The 19606-nt window shown below is 41.3% G+C and overlaps 1 protein-coding gene across 14 annotated transcripts in view; it reads right to left on the bottom strand.

Moving 5' to 3' along the window:
- Positions 1–19606, bottom strand: part of LIMCH1 (LIM and calponin homology domains 1) — a 313771-nt gene that overhangs the window by 15203 nt on the left and 278962 nt on the right. For 7 of the 14 annotated variants that reach the window (XM_036332304.1, XM_036332343.1, XM_036332322.1 and 4 more), the window contains 9 exons: positions 19292–19382; positions 17827–17990; positions 13959–14064; positions 9454–9494; positions 7674–7754; positions 4353–4445; positions 3321–3425; positions 2326–2453; positions 245–366 (listed from right to left, as the gene is read on the bottom strand). In XM_036332304.1, coding sequence (XP_036188197.1) covers positions 245–366; positions 2326–2453; positions 3321–3425; positions 4353–4445; positions 7674–7754; positions 9454–9494; positions 13959–14064; positions 17827–17990; positions 19292–19382 — 931 coding nt within the window. Of the gene's footprint in view, positions 1–244; positions 367–2325; positions 2454–3320; positions 3426–4352; positions 4446–7673; positions 7758–9453; positions 9495–13958; positions 14065–17826; positions 17991–19291; positions 19383–19606 lie in introns of all 14 variants that reach the window. The other 7 variants (XM_036332294.1, XM_036332332.1, XM_036332313.1 and 4 more) reach the window with 3 other exon arrangements.

Below are 19606 nucleotides of genomic sequence, written 5' to 3'. Positions count from 1 at the left end.
ATAAGCTTAGTGCTCAGTAACATCACCTTTGCTTAGCAAGTCACCTTTCTTTAAAGTGCTAATGCCTGCTGAGGGCGCAAGGTGAGTCCGCGGAGTCTGGCACTTGGCGGTGGGAGTTTACTCACGGTGCTATCGAGCATAAGCTAGAAGAGAAGCCTGCAGCCAATAGAAATCATATCTGTCTGGATGACAAGCGGGCTGTCATACAATAATTTAAGCATCCGTTGGTCTTCTCCTTCCTTACCCTGAGCTAGCTGTGGGTTCACCCCACAGTGTGGGGCCCCAGCTTCTGTATCCAGCTGATCATTTTGATGGGTTCCTTTTGATACAGGGTTCTCAGAATCAGTCAGGGCCCCTTGAATAAGTCTGTTAAAATAAATAAGTATAGTTCAGAACAGAGATAAAAGCAACTGAACTAAAATTATTGATCTTATCCTTTAGGGCAGTGGTCGGCAAACTGTGGCTCGTGAGCCACATGCGGCTCTTTGGCCCCTTGAGTGTGGCTCTTCCACAAAATACCACGTGCGGGTGCGCACGTACAGGGCGATTGAAACTTCGTGGCCCATTCGCAGAAGTCAGTATGTTGTGGAAGAGCCACACTCAAGGGGCCAAAGAGCCGCATGTGGCTCGCGAGCCACAGTTTGCCGACCACTGCTTTAGGGTATGGAAGTACCAATTTCAATATGAAAAAAACAAACAAATGAGGGCTAACTAATGCTTATTTGTTCTTTTTATTTTAAACTAGGTTTAAATGCGCTGAACTGCTACTCGTTTTTATTATCCATCAATTTAACAAGCTTGAGAAACCATCATTTCTGATGTCTTTCCCACCTCCCTGCCCATAAAGCAATTTATTCTAATAATTTCAAGAAAAGCCAGAGCTAACTGCTGGACTCCCCCAGATTTTTACGAGAGGACTTATTGGAGAAATCATTTGGACCACGTGGGACTTTGGCAGCCCATGGTTATCTACATAGCCTTTTTATAGCGTCTGTGTATAAAGAAAGGAGAGGTTGAAGAGATTTCTGGCAACAATAGAGGCAACAATAGAGGCTGTTTGGAGAACTGTAAAAAACTCACAAAAAATGCTTATCAGTGGTGCTCAAAAATTCCTGATGGGTGGCTTTCATTTCATAAAACTGGAAAGTCCCTTTAAACAGTGTTAACTGGAAGCAGATGTGCTATTCCAAGGGCTCTTCAGACTCTGGACGTGGGCCCCGAGCCCCTGTACCAGTGATGGGAACCTTTTGAGCTCGGCCTGTCAGCATTTTGAAAAACCCTAACTTAACTCTGGTGCCGTGTCACATATAGAAATTTTTTGATATTTGCAACCATAGTAAAACAAAGACTTATATTTTTGATATTTATTTTATATATTTAAATGCCATTTAACAAAGAAAAATCAACCAAAAAAATGAGTTCGCGTGTCACTGCCCTATACCCTACACCTCACCCAGTCTTCTAGCTGACGGGCATAGGAGGATTCTCAGAGCAAATCCCACCAGAAGAGCTCAGCTCTCAGCCAACCCCAAATTCACCAGTCTTTGAAAAGAACCCTTAGATAGCCGTTCCTGTCTTCAGGCCCCTCTGAGGATGGTGTGTGTGTGTATGTGCAACCTGGCCCAGCATGCACACTTATCAATATCTGTCTAGTATCTCACAGCTGCAGAGGCAAACATCTGTCTCATAAAGAACTTGCTCATGGCAGAGCCTCCTGGGTTTCTGTGGGTCCCTTCTAGGTTAGGTGTGGGGTGGAAGCAACAAACTTACCATTGCCCAAAGCTACAATCCGATTCTGCTCCCATGGAATAGACTAGAACCCATGAGTGTGTGTGGGGGGAGGGGTTTACCCACACCCAATCAATTTGTTGGTTGTTCTTTATATTATCACACAGAGTAAACGTGGCTTCTCACAGCTCAGAGGATACTAACAGCAGGGCTCAAGTCCACAGTGAAACCACAGTTGGGGGGACCCCAGCACATGTCTTCAACCTCTGTCTCTCCAGACACATTAGTCATTTCAGGTGAGCAATGTTTAGGTTTAGGGCTTTGAATGGACCACATGCCCCTTCTCTGATCTACACTGTCTCCTCTCATTTGAAAAAGGCTTCGCCTATTTAAAAATCAGGCTATTTATATTCAATTGCATAAGGACACTGACTTCAGAGTCATTAGAATGTGTTCAAGCAATATGTAATGTATTACTGGAACGATCATTTCAAAGGCGAATATGATTTGCATCAGCAATGAGCACTCTTCCTGGGAGAGAACAGGCAGAGCCCGGTTTTGCGCATTTAGAGCGACAGCCAGAACCGTGGGGCATACCTGCCCTTCTCCTCCAGGGGACCACTTTCTCTAGTCTCAGGCAACAAGCCATTGTTGCCCCCCTGGAATGGTTTCTTCTGTCTTGTCTCTTGTTCTTCTTCATGACAGTTTTCCAGATCCATCTTATTCTAATAGGGAAAACAAGGATAATCTTAAATATAAATTAAACCCACTGGACAACACTCATCTCTGGCTATGAAATAGCTGAAGTTTCCCCCCGCCCCGCCCTCCCCAATCACATTGCCTGCAAGTTAAGGGACAGTTGTTCAAATTAATTGAATAGTAACTGAGCTATAACGATTTAAAATAAACGTGCAATCTGGATCTTTTTCAGAAGTTATCATAGAGGGGAGTAGTTTAGAACTGCTAATTTCAGGACAAATGGCTTTCTAGTGCCCACCATTATTTTCTTTAATGCAGATTATGGACTATCCAGGGTTTGGTATGACTTCTGTCCACGACCTCCATGACCTTGTTTGGGGTTATGTGGAGGTAGACCAGCTGTTCGGGGCTCTCTCCAGCCCTTGAAGACACATGTAAATTTCTTGTGGAATTTTAAGAGTGGGTTAGAGGCAACTTTGATGGAGGCTGGTGGAGAGCCTGCTGTTGCCATCCTGCTGCTGCCACCGGTGCAAAGGGACGTGTGCTATGGCAGAGAGGAATGCATGCCTATTGAACGAACGAATGATGGGCAGAAAGAAGTTTTCCCAGCACATGGCCCATGAATTAGGACCTAACCAGCCAGTGCAGAGAGACCTTGGTAGCCAGCCTGTGGGGCAGATCTGGCCTCAGCAATGACTATACTGCCCCTTGGGCAATGGCTCTAGGATTTGGCCATGGAATGACAACACCGTGGTGTATGATGGCCATGTAGTAGCTGACATGAACCTAGGGAAATAGCCAGTCCTGGATTTAAACTCATGGAAAACTTGGCTGTTTGGTTTTGTACTTCTTTTAGGTTTATTTCACAAACTGCTTTTAATTTATAGTCTCACCACTGTTCCACTGCCTTCAGTCACAGAGGAGGATGTCGACAGCTGGTCTGCGGAACTTGAAGAAATAGTAAATGGAACCACAGTGTCTTCAATTATTTTGCGCTCCTAAGAGGAAGAACGGGAAGTAATGAAAGGGGGGAAAATCAAGTATCATATTTGTCAAGAGAAAAATTTCATTAAGGAACTTTAGAAAAAAGACATCAGAATTATATGCAAACAAGCAGGGCATTAAAAAAAGGTCTTATTTTCTAAAAGCACATAAATCAGATAATACTCTCTATGGGCAATGATTTAGAAATTAGCATTTGATTTAATAGAAAAACAGTCTTCACAAATTAATTAGTTAGTGAGATGCAAGAAGCCTTATTAGAAATGCTGTAGGGATTGGATTATGTACAAAAATTATTATTGAAGATAAAATTCACAATGATATTAATCATAAGCAAATTTTAGATAATATAGATAAAATGTAACTCCCTTTAAATTATCTAACGTGGTCTGGTTTGTTCATCTAAAAAATATGAAGCCTACAAAACCAAATATCCCTCCCCACCATTCCTTAGCACTGCACTCAGCCTACTGTACCAAATCTCTTTACTAAATCTCTTCAGTACCATAGAGTGAGTGCAGTGGTAAGACTCATTTGGCCTTGATTATCAAAATTATCCTCATAAAATTAATTCACCACTAAACATGCTTGCTCAAACAAACACACTAACAAAGACATTGATATTTTAATGTCCTCTCTCTCAGATCAATCAAGAATCTGACTCTCTGACTGGAGATCAGATATAATTATATTGTCACCCTTGATCATGACTCAGCACACCCGATCACAAACTGAATTTGGTGGAATTGTGGTCTTTTAGTGCCTCTGGGATACGACTCTTTTAAAGAGGTTGATGGGCTCTGCTATGGGTGAAGATCATCAGCCACAGCCACACGTACACACATACCACAGACACAAAAAGCTTTGATAGCCTCTGAGGAACTAGGACCACAAGGTCCAATTCCTTCTTGGGAATTTCCTACCTCCTCATAGTATCTGCGTTCTTCCTCTTCCACCTCCTTTTGGGCCTTTTCCCACTCTTCTTTCAGCTTGTCCTGCTCTTTCTGGTATCTCTCCTGTTACAGAATTTCCAGAGACTGTTCTGAACCGACCATTGCACGCATCATTAGGACATTCCCCACTCAAAGCCACCATGTTGAAAGACCATCTTCTTGTAACATTCTGAATCTAACCCGATCATGTAACACAAGGGGAAGAACATTGTGTGGTACGCAAACTAAAAATCCCAGGGAGAACAGTACAGGGTGGGGGCAAAAGTAGACTTACAGTTGTCGATATGGAAAATAATACAGAAATTAATAAATAATAATACAAGTTTAAAACTGTTTTGTGTTATCACAACTGTAAATCTACTTTTCCCCCATTGTGTATTTTTAAAAAATATATATTTTATTGATTTTTTACAGAGAGGAAGGGAGAGGGATAGAGAGTTAGAAACATCGATCATCTGCCTCCTACACACTCCCTACTGGGGATGTGCCCACAACCAAGGTACATGCCCTTGACCAGAATCGAACCTGGGACCCTTGAGTCCACAGGCCGACGCTCTATCCACTGAGCCAAACCGGTTAGGGCCCCATTGTGTATTGTCTGCTGTTGTTTTGTAGAACTGTTTTTCAGATATGAGTAGGCATTTCCTTACGAAAAGAGAAAAGATGAAAAGATTGAAAGATTCTAAACTCTTCCTTCACTTGAGTTTTGTCCTAGGAGGTTAACTAAACCACTAGTTTTGCCATTCTGCTAAGAGAAATATGTTTGCTGCTGGGAGAGTTTAATAAAGGGTAAAAAAACGAATCCTGCAGAAAGGTCCAAAGTGGACAAGATGGTAATTAGTTGAGTAGTCAAATTACTCTTTGCTTGAAGCCACTGTACCCAAATGCAATGTCCCTAGCTTTAAGTAACTTCTGAATGAAGAGTAGCTTTTAAACAGCCCACTAGAAGGCTTCAGTATCAGAACTGCCATTTCTTGTTTCCAGAAAGAATACAACACTAGTCACCACTTCTGGGGGAAAAAAATAAAATACTGTGAATAAGAACAGCTTTGAAAATGTGACCAGAGTTCCTGACCGCTGACTGGAAGAAATGAATAAATGGCGATGAAAATTAATGCCTAAAATGAGAACTGATACCCCTGGATGCTTGGGGATGGCATCCCTGACTTGACGGAGACAAAGGAATCAGTATGACATAACAGTCAAATACTTTAGGCTAATTATTGCCAAACCTCTCTCTGAGGCTCCAACAAATCTGGGCTCCTATCCTCCTGGGGAGGCGCTGGGATTTCCTCCAGATCTTACCTGTTGTGCCGTTATCGTAGGAGCGGAAGGGCTGTATTGGGATTGCAAGAGCCTGGTGTTCGTGTGAATGCTCTGGCAAAGCCATGGTTGGTCAACCCCTGGCGGGCTTTTCTTTCCAGATAAAGGTTTTGTTACAAACACCTACCACTGTAAAACCTAACATTGTAAAGTTTTAGAGAGGAACTTCAGGGGCTTTTCACATAGAGAAAACAGACCTCAAAACTTCACCAAAGCTGAAAAACAAGTGAAGCATTTTAGGTTCATTGCTTCTAGAAGCTCACATCACGTGCTCCCCTCCCCAAGAGGATGCACTGATACCTGTAATTCGGGGCGTGAAAGAAGTACGTCTGCCCCCCCCGCCCCCATTTCCCCACAAACACCTTTCCCCAAAGCCCACAGCCCACCGTACCACCCCACTGGGTAACAATTCGGCGGGGCAGGAAGGAGACATATGCTTGCATCTGTAACCCTGGTCCTCCCCTTCCAGAGGGTAACAGACAGGGTGCGCGTGGCCTGCGCACTTGCCTGCCGTCTGTGCTCTGTGGATTCCCTGACTCTGGCTGTGCATCTCTCAGCTGGAAAATGGGCTCCTGATTTCCGAGAGAACAGCAGATGGCTGGGGCTGGTCCGGCCTCTCTCTTCCAAAGGACCCAGAAGTCCCAGTGTGGCTTTGCTGAATCTGGTTCTTACTAACATTTTGATAGTGAAGATTTACCTCCATGCAGTTTCGAAAAGTGTAAGATTTAACTGGCAGACCTAACGCCACACTACAAATAGCGGGCTATCTAAACGGATCCTGCTCCTGCCCCTTGGGAAGTAAGCCAAAGGGATTAGAACAAAAGTATTTTTTAAAAAAGTAAAATAAACTTGCATGGAGCATTGCTTTCTACACAGCAGCAGAAAGCCATGAAAATGAATGAGATTTAAAATTCTTTTTACTTATGATTTTTTTGGGGGTAAAATCAGTGCTACTGGGGGTATCATGGAAAGAACATGAGTTTTAAAGACATCAAACTTGGATTTGAAACCAAGTTCAACCCTTGTTAGTTGGGTGACCTTGTGCTATTAATTTAACTTCTTTGAGTGTTAGTTTCTTCAATTGCAAATGGGGGCTAATGAGATATACTCTGAAGACTTTTATGAGAATTAAATTAGATAAAAGACGTCAAACGCCAACCACAGTTCCTGGCACATCTCAAGGACTCAGCAGAGGCTACTTCCTAAGGTTACTAGGTTCCTTTTTGAAGCCCAGTTACCCGACAAACATGGCATAAAACAAGTAGGCACATGAGCCATTTACTCCCAGAATTTTTCTAGAAATGAAAGTTTTTACTCAAAGATGGAGCAAATATTTCTACTTAAGAAACAAGAGCCAGGCTAAATTTGATTTCACATGGATGCTTTCGAAGTGCTTTTAATAGGCCTAGCAGGTTTGGCTCAGTGGACTGAAGGGCCCCGGCTCCATTCTGATCAAGGCATGCACCTCGATTGCAGGCCCTGGTTGGGGCACATGCGGGAGGCAATCAATCCGTGTGTCTCTCTCACATGGATGTTTCTCCCTCTCTTTCTCCCCACTCCCTTCCACTCTCTCTAAAAATCAATAGAAAAATATCCTCGGGTGAGGATTAACAACAATAAAAAAGCTTTTGACAATTCATTTCCACTGCTACTGGAACTGGAATTTTATTGACAACAAAGGCGGTGAGGACTGCCTGAGTTGGCCGTTAATCAATCCTTGGAAGTTAAAAAAATTTTTTAAAAGTGAAATGCTTTTTCCTTGTGTTCATCCATATAACCTCTGGTATGAGGAATTAGACACAGGACATTATATCTGCAAAATGAACTAACAGACTCACTGATTTCTGAGAAGAATTCAATTCCATGTTTTTCCTGTGCTAAAAGTCAATTTAATACGACAGAAATTAAGAGAGCATCAAAAAAAAAAAAAAAAAAAAAAAAAAAAGGCAGCGAATGCAGTTGTCTTACCTGGAGCAGCCGTTCCTGCTCCTGCTGCCATTTTTCCTGTCGCCTGCGCTCCTCTTCCGGGTCCCATGCCCAGAACTTGAACTGCTTAGAAAATAAAAACATGATCAGAATTGAGCCACGTCCTCAAGGCCTGGCCAGGAAGAGGGACACGAGCAGCCTATGGGCGGCACCCGGTGGACACACACAAGCAGAGCCTTCCTTTATCTAAAGGGCCTCTTTGTTGGCAGCACCGCTATTTAATCTTAGTCCCTCTTTGGTTCCCTTCCAAGAGGCCGATAGGATTCTGCGAACCTTTTGGGAGCTAATGAAAACACGAAGTAATTAGCCCCTGGCACGGGCAGGCTTTTGCTTCATTTCTTTTAGAAGCGATTTCTTAAATGTATTCACGCTCGGGAGCGTAAGATACTCATTCTGCATATTGATCCCGGGTCCGGGCAAATGGGACCGCTTATCTCAGCAGAGCTGCGTTTTGTGAGAAGTGATGCTTGCCGCGCTGTAGAACTGCGTCATTTCTTATGCTGCTGCTGCTGGCCACACTGGCCTTCTCTAAGCACTCACCACTGCCCACCAGTGTCCCCTGAGATCAGGCAATGGGGAGCCCCTGCTGTGGAACCCACATAGCAAACAGTCAGACTCTTTTTTTTTTGTCTTTTAAGAAAGTTTTTTGTGAGTTTGGGAACCAAGTCAGTGAACAGAAATAATGGGAGAAAAATGCACGAGTCAAAGCGGACACCCAGGCCACAGGGTATAAGATTGAGAGGGTCAGGGAGGGCGGGGGGTGGGGGAGAAATCCTAGCTGGTCCCTGGGGAATCAGCAAAAGGGGGGCTACAGTGTTGAAAGTTGGCTCCCCCAACGCCCAGAGCAGGTGCTGAGGCAAACCAGGTTCCCCAATAACTGTACTTCCTCCCTTCCCCCTGATGGGGTAATTTGGGGAGACACTTAAAACGGCTCGGGAATCTTGAAAGAAAAAGTGAGGTGAGGGTGGGAGAGTTAGGGAGAAAGGGAGGAGTCTGGGGTACAGTCAAGGAAGATAACGTTCAGAGAAGATTCAAAGGCACAACGGTGATTCTGCGGCTGCACCCAAAGGGCTCTGTGCTGGTTGATTGAGCCACAGAGGAACTGAATTCTACAAATCGGGCGGGAATTTCAAGGGTGAGCAAGGGTGACAGGCTCAGCCCTGGAAATACCCAGTTTAGAGAAGAGCCAAGTCCGCAGAAAGTGTTCAGATAAAATCGAGCAGCATGGCCTTTGACAGTGGCACATGTCTGGACACTTTAACTAGCAAATGCTTATTTTATGTCACTGAAATAAAAAATTGAAAACTAAATGTGTGGTTACTATTACTCAAGGTACTGACTGCGACAAAGGGCGCAGCAAAGACAGCTTGGGTCTTGCAGAAAGCGTCTAGGCTGGGTCCTACCTACTGCCAACTTCACTATGTTGAATGATTGTTCTCATAAAAAAAAAAGATTTTGAATGCTTACAGAAAGTGCATATTTTAATACTAATTCCTACTGTCACATGCATTTTAATTGCTTCTTTTAGATTTTACTTCCCTGACTCACTTACTCTTTTGTTTCCAGATCACAGCTGTGCATAATGATAACCCACATCTTCCTAATTCACCTGGCAGCATATGCATGGCTTTCACCTATTCTTTTACAATCATTTGAAACCGCCCCCCCCCTTTTTTATGGGATCTTCTGTAAGCGAATCCAATACTCTGTAATTAAAATCACACTAAATGCATGAGCTCATTCCTTAACATGAGTTACTTACAGGTGTAGTTGCAGGTGACTTTTCACTGCTGGGAGAATCCCCTGGACAGAAAGAAAGAAAAAGAAGAACACAGTGTGAGTAGCTTTGTACTGTATTTCTCATTGATCCTCTCAGTGGAGTGTGGCTCCTATGTCAGCTTCAAACCAATTTTTTTTGTAAGCCAAGAGGATGAGAAGATCAGAATAAAGCAGACCCCTGAAGCAGTTGGCACCCATCACCAAAAGTAGTCAGGACCAGTGTAAGAAGACTGATGATATCAATTAGCACCCAGTACTAAGCACTAGGAAGCAAAATCTATTCCTACTAGTGCTGGTTTTTAATACACCTTGCATTCTGGCTTGATTGACAGTTCCCTCCTTGTCTGACATGGAGAAGCTTCATACAGAGAGAGGCCAAATGTCACCAGGAAATAAAGAGAGTGACACAGTTAACAAGAGAACCATGTTCCTGGTAAACGCTTCTAATCTTTGTTGTTGTTTTTTTAAAGAAAAAGATAATAAAGAGGTAAATATTATTATTTCTTTAGATTTTCAAAATCAAAGTAAAATTCTGTGAATTTCCCCCCAATTTTAGTATAATTGGTACTGACATCAAAGAACTAGCTCTTTGCTAACTGTGTGCCAGAAACAAGCATTTTTTTCCCCCTGAGGTCAGAAATGAAGAAAAATACCAGACGTTATTGGTTGCCCGCAACATGGATTTTTTTGCACAAAAGAAATACAGCTAGTCAGTATGCATTTTACCTGACTGGGAGAAAAACTGGGAACGTCGCCAAGAGTTCTGAACTCTAAGCGGAAGGCTGGCAGTGCCAGGCGACTCTAGATCAGATGGTAGAACGGAACAAACAGAAAATCATGAGAACAGGGGTGAGAGTTGTGTAGAACCTTCTCCCAAATCCCAGGCCCAGGTGTGGCTATCCAAGAACTGAGAGAGAAAGCATCTGAAGTATAAAATGTCTCAGTAAAACTCACACACACCCTTAAGACATGGACAAAAGTCAATGGAAATGAGGCAGTTCATGCTATTGCCTATCTTCTTTGATGTCAGGTGACATTTAATAGGCTCATACTTAAAGGTGATATTGTTAAAATGTTGAATCTCAAGATAATAAGATGATGTGCTATGAAAGAGCAAAATGCACAGTGTGCATTGCTTTTGGAGAACACTAGAAAAATATAAAAGACAGCAGAGATGAGTTGTTATTATTGTATACACTTCATAAAAGTTACACATGGAAATCTGTGGCAGAAATTATATATCCTATATAATAAAAGCCTAATATGCAAATTGACCAAATGGCGGAATGACCAGTGGAACGACCGGTCACTATGATGTGTACTGACCACCAGGGGGCAGATGCTCAATGCAGGAGCTGCCCCCAGCCCACAGGCCCCAGGCCAGCCAAGGCGGGGGCCCCTGATCGCCCTGCCAGTTGCCCCGCAGATCGGCCCTGATCACCGGCCAGGCCTAGGGACTCTACCCGTGCACGAATTTTGTGCACTGGGCCTCTAGTGTGTGTAATAAGAGCATGTAAATGTCTACGTGTCATGTGACAGCCTCACGCAGACACAAGCTCATTTGCATCCTGAAGCGAGCACTGTGCCCATCCGTCATCATTCTCAATGCAAATAATGGATTTTTTTGCACAAAAGAAATACAGCTAGCCAGTATGCATTTTAACGTGCACATATTTTCCTGAAACACCAATTTGAGGTATCTTGCTACTGTTGGGAGAGTTGAGAAAAGGAAATTTGTCATCTTTAAATGTATTTTATGAAGGTTTTCAGAGTAATTAAAGACTATTTGTGCATGTGTGTATGTTTAAGGGAAGTCTGTGGAACGTTAGGGCCCAGTGGCGTTTAAGATCAGCCTAAGAATAGACGGCTTTATGGAAATGAGGGAGATAGACTGTCTGGGGGAGCGAGTACTAGGTATGGCTCCAGGATTCCCCCTCTTAAACCTATAGCTCCTTTGGACTTGAGGTGCGACCTCAGACTAGTCAGTTACAGGTGCACTGCCTTTTTATATCTGGGCAACGACCTATACTTTCCCTGTCCCTCCACATAAAGACAAATCATAGCTTTTAAGGTTACATTTATTAGAGGCCTTTTGCTTCATGAAAGATATGAATTTATACATTCTAAACAAATATTACTGTTATTTCTGTATCTATCAGCGATGTCTTTGGAGCATAATTTAAACACATATTTCATGTTTGTGGTCTTCCGAGTGTGGTCCCTGGATCTGCAGCACCATATCCCTCTGGGAACTCTGCAAATACTGTGTCCTCAACCTAGGCCTTGCGGGACTGGGACTGGGGGGTCAGCTATCTGTGCTTTAACCCATCCTGCCCAGGTCCCAGGCATATAATCATGTTTGAAAACTACTACTTAAAGTCCTATCTCTGCAACAGAAACACCTTTATTTTAAGGAAAGCATTTATAATATTTTACTGCCTGATTCTATTATGGCCGTAATTACCAGAATCTATTATGAGTGCTTGTGTTGAGCTAAACACTTTTTTTGGTTTATCTCAATTAATTCTTCCAACACCCCTATGAGGTTGGTACTGTTATTATTTCTAGTGTACAGGTGATGATTAGAGATTCCGGAGAACTTGGTGGGGAAGAGCTCACAGGTAAGATCTGAATGAGTAAGGATTGGAACCCGCGTGTTCTGTCTCCAGAGCCTGCAGCTATTATTACAGCTTCCATGAACCAGACAACAAAACTAACTACTATGACTTAAAAATAACAATTTCCTCTCTGCATTCCTTATCTGCACAATGACAAAGAGTTAGGAATAGGGTAGAATTTAAATTTGTCTAAATATGGCCAATTGCTGGCCTAGTTATAAGACTATTTTTGTCAATTCCCTTCAGTAGGACCAAAAAAAATTAAAATACATGTTTTGAAGACAGTATTGAACTTGTCTCCACATTAAGAAACTAGTGCTCATCAGTGCATGTTCCGATAAATTCCTTCCCAAGTACTTCCCTGTTATGTAGAGAGAGCCCAACTTATCTCTCAGCCCTCAACAAAGGTTAATGGAAGCCAACTCAGATTCTACCCCAAACAGCTGACCACCCTTGTAAAAAAAAAGTAAAAATAAATCCCCAGCCATTTTATGCTTATACTATCCTCTCTTCGCCAGGACTGCTCGATCTATAAAATAAATTGGGGAAAGTACAGTAAAGAAGAAAAGTAAGATACCTTACAGTTCTTGCTTCCGGAGCTTAGCTGTTTTCATATCTAGAGAGAACTCACACCAGTAAAGCCCAGTGGTCTGTTCTGAGGAATAGTCCCTATGAATCATGGACTTCTTAGGACATCCCCCTACTGCTCTCATCACTAAGGCTTCTTTTGGGGTGACTGTGGGCATCTAGATGTCTCACCTGGATAAAGGGTTCAAGTTGGGCTCTTAAATAGTACAGGATAAACTCACAACCTACACATGGCCTAAAAGGTACTTGGGAGTTTGCAGTGGTCAGTGCCTTTTACAACTCCCATAGGCCCTAAACTCCTACCTTTTTAGAGGCCACCCCTCCGCACATTGTATCAAACATATGAAACATAGTAAAATATACCCTCAACATATACATGTATTTAATATATATACAGGCAGTCCACGGGTTATGTTGGACTTGAAGTATGTCATTTCGTGGTTATGTCGCCATTTCCCATTTACGGTATTTATAAAAAAAAAAAAAAAGTTCTGTCATTTCGACGTATGTCATATGTGTTTTATGTTTTTTATTATTTATTACCCACAAGTAAAGGTCAGTAATTTTTATCTTTCTTTAAATTTTTTTTTTACTGTTTCACTTCATTACTGCTATGTATGTGCTCCATGTGAGTGACGTAGGTGCTTATGTAGGTGGGTTCTGACTTACGGCGAAAATTGCGTTACGTCAGCTGTAGGAACAGATCTCCAACATAACCCGAGGACCTACTGTATATGTACATCTATTCTTGCTATAGCAGTTTTGGGAAAGATTAAAGTTTTTGCTTATGAGTAATACATTTAACCTACAATGTGGAATGATTTCTCGGTGCACACCCAGCAATTATTATGAAGTAAGAAAGTCTGACTTTCTTCTAAAATTATTGTCAAGTGGATATTTTATAAAGACCACATAATTAACAATTAATGGAGTTGATATAATATTAAGATTATAAACTTTTGTTAAAGTTATTATTTTTTTTCCCATTTTGGAGACAATAAAATTATTTTAAGGAATCAAACACTTGTGTAGGCCTTATCATGCCTATGGTGCCCGGCCGGCAAAATGGTCTTGGCAGCTGGGGTCCTTGGCTGGGCCACAGAAAATGCAGCCCCAGAATTCTATTCTGAAATCAGTAATCTAGCCACTGGGCTCTGCAAACACTATGGCCAAAGGGACATCAACATAAAGGAAGTAATCCTCATTCACATGAAGTAATATTTCACTGCAGATGGGCCCAGGAAACATGTAGGACTGAAATAAAGCATTTCCTTCTCTTTACCTTGAGAATTGAGATTTGGCAAATGTAACTGGTTGGTTTCAGGCATTTTGTCCAGAAATGGAAACGTCAGGGTTGCTTCTGGTTCTGGAGACTTTGGCTTTACCACCTGGTTCAGGAGCAATGGACACAAACATGGCAAGGATTGTCTATTAGCAAAGACACAGGCAAAATAAAATGAAAGAATCCACAGCAATCACATAAGTCAGTAAGCCCAAACATCTAACTTTTAAATGGAAAATTGGCCCCATTTTTCTATCCTCATTCGTGCTTTTCTACTTTAATGTAGAGGTCAATTTTCCAGAGGTATCAAATGAGAGCATATAAAAATTTCATGATCACTTTTTTCACAAATCCAGAAGATACATCATTCTGTCTCATTTTCTTATTGATAAATCACACAGTCTCTCCCTGTTGCTACATAATGTAAGGATGTGAGATGTTCCATATAAGACTAAAAACTACCCCCTTACTACATACGTGCTAAATACTAAGGTAATATTACCTTCTAATGGACATTATTCTCAGACACTACACAACCCCCCATCAAATTCATGCAAAGCACATTAAAGATAATATACTTTGCCTGCTGACATAGAAGCATTATTATAAATAGCCATCATCAAACAGCTCCATAGCAATGATGCCCTTAGGGGGTTTTGAGGCATGTTAGATTACTTGTCCTATGGTAAATAGTCCCCAATTTACAAATTCTTACATTTGTTTTGTAAAAGTAGAATTTTCTTATTATTGCTATTTAAATTTTATCTTGTTTCTCCCCAATCTGAATGGCCTTTGGTAGAAGCACTTTCTTTCTGATTTATTGTTTCTTATCAACTGATTACTGAGAGACCAGATTACCAAACTAATGTCTAAAATAACAATCAGTAGACTCTGAGCAAAGATCTGAATGAGGAGTAGAGCTGGATCAGTTCATGTCCTTCCAGCTGTGTACAGGACTTCCTCTAATTCACTCTGGCTGGAGGCTGGGTTCCCAACAGATTCATTTGATGGCCAATAAGGCAAGCAAGGTTATAGAGAGACCAGTGTTTCATGATAAGCTGATCTATGATTTGGTCCTCAGGACGATTTAATGTCTACAATTTCTTCTGGATAGGATTCTATTTTTTCTTTTTAAATATATTTTTATTGATTTCAGAGAGAGGAAGGGAGAGGGATAGAGAGATAGAAATATCAATGACGAGAGAGAATCATTTGAACGACTGCCTCCTGCACGCCCCCTACTGGGGATCAAGCCTGCAACCTGGGCATGTGCCCTGACAGGGAATCAAACCGGGATCTCCTGATTCATAGGTTGATGCTCAACCACTGAGCCACGTTGGCTGGGCACCTATTTTTTCTTATAAATAATATATCCAACTGTAATGGAATCCTGAAGAAAATACATTTAATCACTTCATTCTACATTAGATAAGTCAACTAGATAGCTAAATAAACTTCAGTATTAATTAAACATGCAATAAGTTGACAACGCTCACATCCTGACCTCATACCATCTCCCCTATATTTAAGTCAGATAAAAACATGTTTCAGCTAATGCCCAGTTGTAAATGAAACAGTTCATAGTCAGCAGAAACACTCAAAATGACCATCATATAAAAAGATCAGTGTGTGTGCATGGGCACTTGGCAACACTCTCAAGTGAAGTAAAGATTGTTGCAGCCACAGTGATCACCTCTCTCCCTTTTTCTAAGAGCTAACTGTACAGGAGGGAAAGGAGAAAGGAAAGAAATTCACATGGTGGAAGAAAAGCAGTGTGTTCAAAGGCCATTATACCGTTTGTTAATCAACTAGCAGAAATTCTTAACCTGCAGTCCATAGAACAGAATTCAGGGGCTGTATGTACTTGGTACCAATTGATAAAAAAACAAAAACACCCAAAGAACAACAACAATAATGAAACACAACAAATTACACACACACACACACACACACAGTTAAGACCCTGAAAACAATTTTTCCACAGGGTAGAGGTGACACCTGTGGTCCAAAGATGGCTTACAAGTGAGGTTCACAGACGAGGTATGCAGAAGAACACTCTTTAGTTATGGTATTAATTCTGTTTGATTAAAAAAATTCTAGCTATGAAGTAGAGTTCTTTCAGTTTAGATTTAAATGGAACAAAAGTCAACTTGGAAGAATACGAAATAATAAAGTGTAACATAGGTAAGGCAAAACCTGCAAAGACAGGAAATCCTGCCTGAGCCCAATGTTTTTCCCACAGTTTAGTTCCTCTTTCAAGACCTCCAGACCATTCTTTAATTCTCTATGTATAAAAAGGGGAAGAGCTAGAGCCTGAAGTTTCCAAAAGGCATCAAGGCCATGGGCATTTCCGAGACTCTACCAAGGACACGGCACTCTCAGCTCCCTAACGCCCGGGGCCCCGTCTTGGTCACCGTTGAATAGCCACTGTCTAATACATAGTAGACAGTGCCTGGCACATAGTAGGTACACAGTCACTATTGGTTGACTAAATGATGAAAGAACCAGATGTATAAGTGATAAAATTTTCACTTTAAAGTCAAATCAAAATTTAGGGTTAAATTTTAAAGTTGAAATATCACCACAAGCAGTATGCCCGTAGGCAAGTCAGTGGTTCCCTACCTTGGTGGCCCATCTGAATCATGGGGAGCTTTTAAAAATACAGGTGCCTGGGCCCTACCCCCAGAAATTCTGATTTATCTGAGCTGGAGAAGCTTGGTGTATTTTTAAGTTCTAAAAGGTAGCCAAGGTTGAGAACAATTGGTATAAAAGATGAAAACTTTTAGACTCTGCCTAAAAACAAAACAAATTACTCTGAAGAGAATGAGTCTCCAAACAAGGAAGGAAGTTATTAAAAAATAGATGTTAAAACCCATTATATCAGAATAATAAGTTTCCAGTTTCCTTGTTCAAATCCGGAGGCATCAGAAGTATGCTGCTATAAAATAGCTAAATATGGGAAGGAGAATCTTTACTGAGCTGAGAATAATCAAGCTCATACACAACAAACCAAAACCTGACTTCAAAGCTTTATAACTTATGTGAATATCACACTAAAGTACACATCTAAGTATTCATAATTAAAATTGATTGTTTAAATAAAATTTAATAGATGTAGAAAGAATATATATATATATATATATATATATATATACCAATTATTACTAGTAGAGAGGTAGGTTTCTGTGACTTTTTCTCACTCTTACTCTATGTCTATGTTTATTTATATTTAATTTAAAATAAATGTACATATATTACTTGATAGACTTATTACATATTTATGTGTACATCACTATAAATATAAATTTAAAAAATATATACTATAGACTGAATGTCTGTGCCCCCCAAACTTCATATGTTGAAATCCTAACCCCCAAGGTAACAGTATGAAAGGTCTTTGGTAGGTGTTTAGGTCATGAGGGCAGACCTCTCATGAGTGGGATTGTGCCCTTATAAATGAGACTCTAGGGAGCTCCCTTGCTCCCTTCTGTCAAGTGAGGACACACGAGAAGTCCACCTGTGAACTAGGAAGTGTGTCCTCACCGGACACCAAACCTGCCTTGATCTTGGACACCCCAGTCTCCAGAACTGTAAGAAATAAATGTCTGTCATTTCTAAGCCATCCCTCCTGTGGTACTCTCTCACAACAACCCAGGTGGGCTAATGCATCCATCTTCCTGCATGTACTTAAATTATTTACAATGAACAGTTAGTATATTTGCATTTAGAAAAATACAGGTTAAAGACAGAAAAAAGATGAGAAGAGAAACTAAGTCCTCATGATGAACAAGTGTCCCGGTGGCAGCCCACGGCCCTGTGAAGCCATGCTCATGTAAATGTAACTGCTTTAATCCACGGCGCAACTCACCTTTTGTGACAGCACCAACTCCACCTTCCCACTCATTTCATTTTCCGGTTTCTTCTGGGCTCTCTCCTCTGGCACATCGCTCCTCAGCTTGGGGCTGGAGGAAAACTCCACCGAGGCCGCGGTCGGGCTGCACCGAGTCACAGTAGTTGTAAAATGCTGTGGCTCTGCAATGGCGTTACAGTCAGAAACTTAAGTAAGTTGAATTACCATGTGACAAGGTGTATAAAGGAGCCAAAGATACCAGTGTTCTCTAGGCTCTTGCATGCTATCGTGTAAAAACCAAACAACATAAAACACATTGAAGAATCCCACTGTGAACAACGTAAGTTCTTGATAAGAGCCAGAGTTTACATAGGAATAACACTGCACGCGACGAAATGCTGGCACGAAATACTCGGATAGGCGGGCTGGGGGGGGCGACCATCTCCAGATAGTTTCCATCCACAGGACTGTGTGTGGCACTGGCTCTTCCTTCTGTATCCCAGTGCTCCTTCTTATCACCACAGGTTATAACTGGGATGTGTCGAGGATTGCAGAGTATGCACAATGCAATGAAAACAAAGTGCTCTTTGATTTATAGAGAAGAAGCAGGCACACTCTAGAGTGGTGGAAGTCACCCACTGAGGGGCCTCTCAGAACGAGGGGGTATAATCTAGTTTGGAATTGTTCGTAATGACAGTTCATTTATTCTAACATGCCATTTAAAACTAATTTGGAATTGGAAAAGGGTGGAAGTCATTTATGTTTATCAAAATAAGAAATGTGTTGAAAATATTGAAAAGCATTCGTTCAAGAAATATTCCTATCTGTGGCATTACTTTATTCTTTCTAACTATTAATTTAAACTATTCACCAGCTTTATTATTTCAGTGTCTGTTTTTATGATATATATATATATATATATATATATATATTTTAAAAATATATTTTATTGATTTTTTACAGAGAGGAAGGGACAGGGATAGAGAGTTAGAAACATCAATGAGAGAGAAACATCGATCAGCTGCCTCCTGCACACCCCCGACTGGGGATGTGCCCGCAACCAAGGTACATGCCCTTGACCGGAATAAAACCTGGGACCCTTCAGTCTGCAGGCTGACGCTCTATCCACTGAGCCAAACCGGCCAGGGCTGATATATATTTTTAATCTGTCTTATCTATTGCTGTTACTGTGTGTTAAAATAGGACCCTCAGTTTTTACCATTATTTATTTGGGGCAATATAATCTTATTTATGAGGATGGAGATACACTTTAAAGAAACAAAGCAAAGCAAGGTTTTTAGTGCCAGATAAATCATAGTCAGAATTTCCCCAGGAAGCCTCTAGGTGGCAGCACAACCCCACACCAGTTTTAGAGTCTACCTTCTGTGGCTCATTTAGGAAGAATTCTTGACTCTATTTCTTGACTGTTATATCTTAGGAGTTATCATGATTTACCTTAAAACTAGTCTGTTAGGAAACAAACCTGATGAGGCAAGTTCTGTATTCCCTTCTTTTAGGTTTTCACCATCTTTCTCATCTTCTTGGCTGTTGGGTTCCATTTCCTCAGTGGTTGCCTGAAAAAAAGATTTTTACCCCCCCTTGAATAAATAATTCCTTTGAAGGTTGTAAAAAGGTAGAGGATTTCTTTATTTTTTTCAAATAATACTATTTAGGCAAACAAGGAGAGTTGCCTATATGCATGCATTTTTTTTCTATTTCTTAGGCAGCTTTCTGGTGGAGGGCTGGCTTTGTGGAAGCAGACAAGCTGGGAAGGAGAAGAGAGGTACTGAAGCAGCAG

The sequence above is a fragment of the Myotis myotis genome, unplaced genomic scaffold (genome assembly GCF_014108235.1).
Source record: "Myotis myotis isolate mMyoMyo1 unplaced genomic scaffold, mMyoMyo1.p scaffold_m19_p_1, whole genome shotgun sequence".
NCBI lineage: Eukaryota > Metazoa > Chordata > Mammalia > Chiroptera > Vespertilionidae > Myotis > Myotis myotis.
This window is presented reverse-complemented; position numbering and strand designations above follow the sequence as displayed.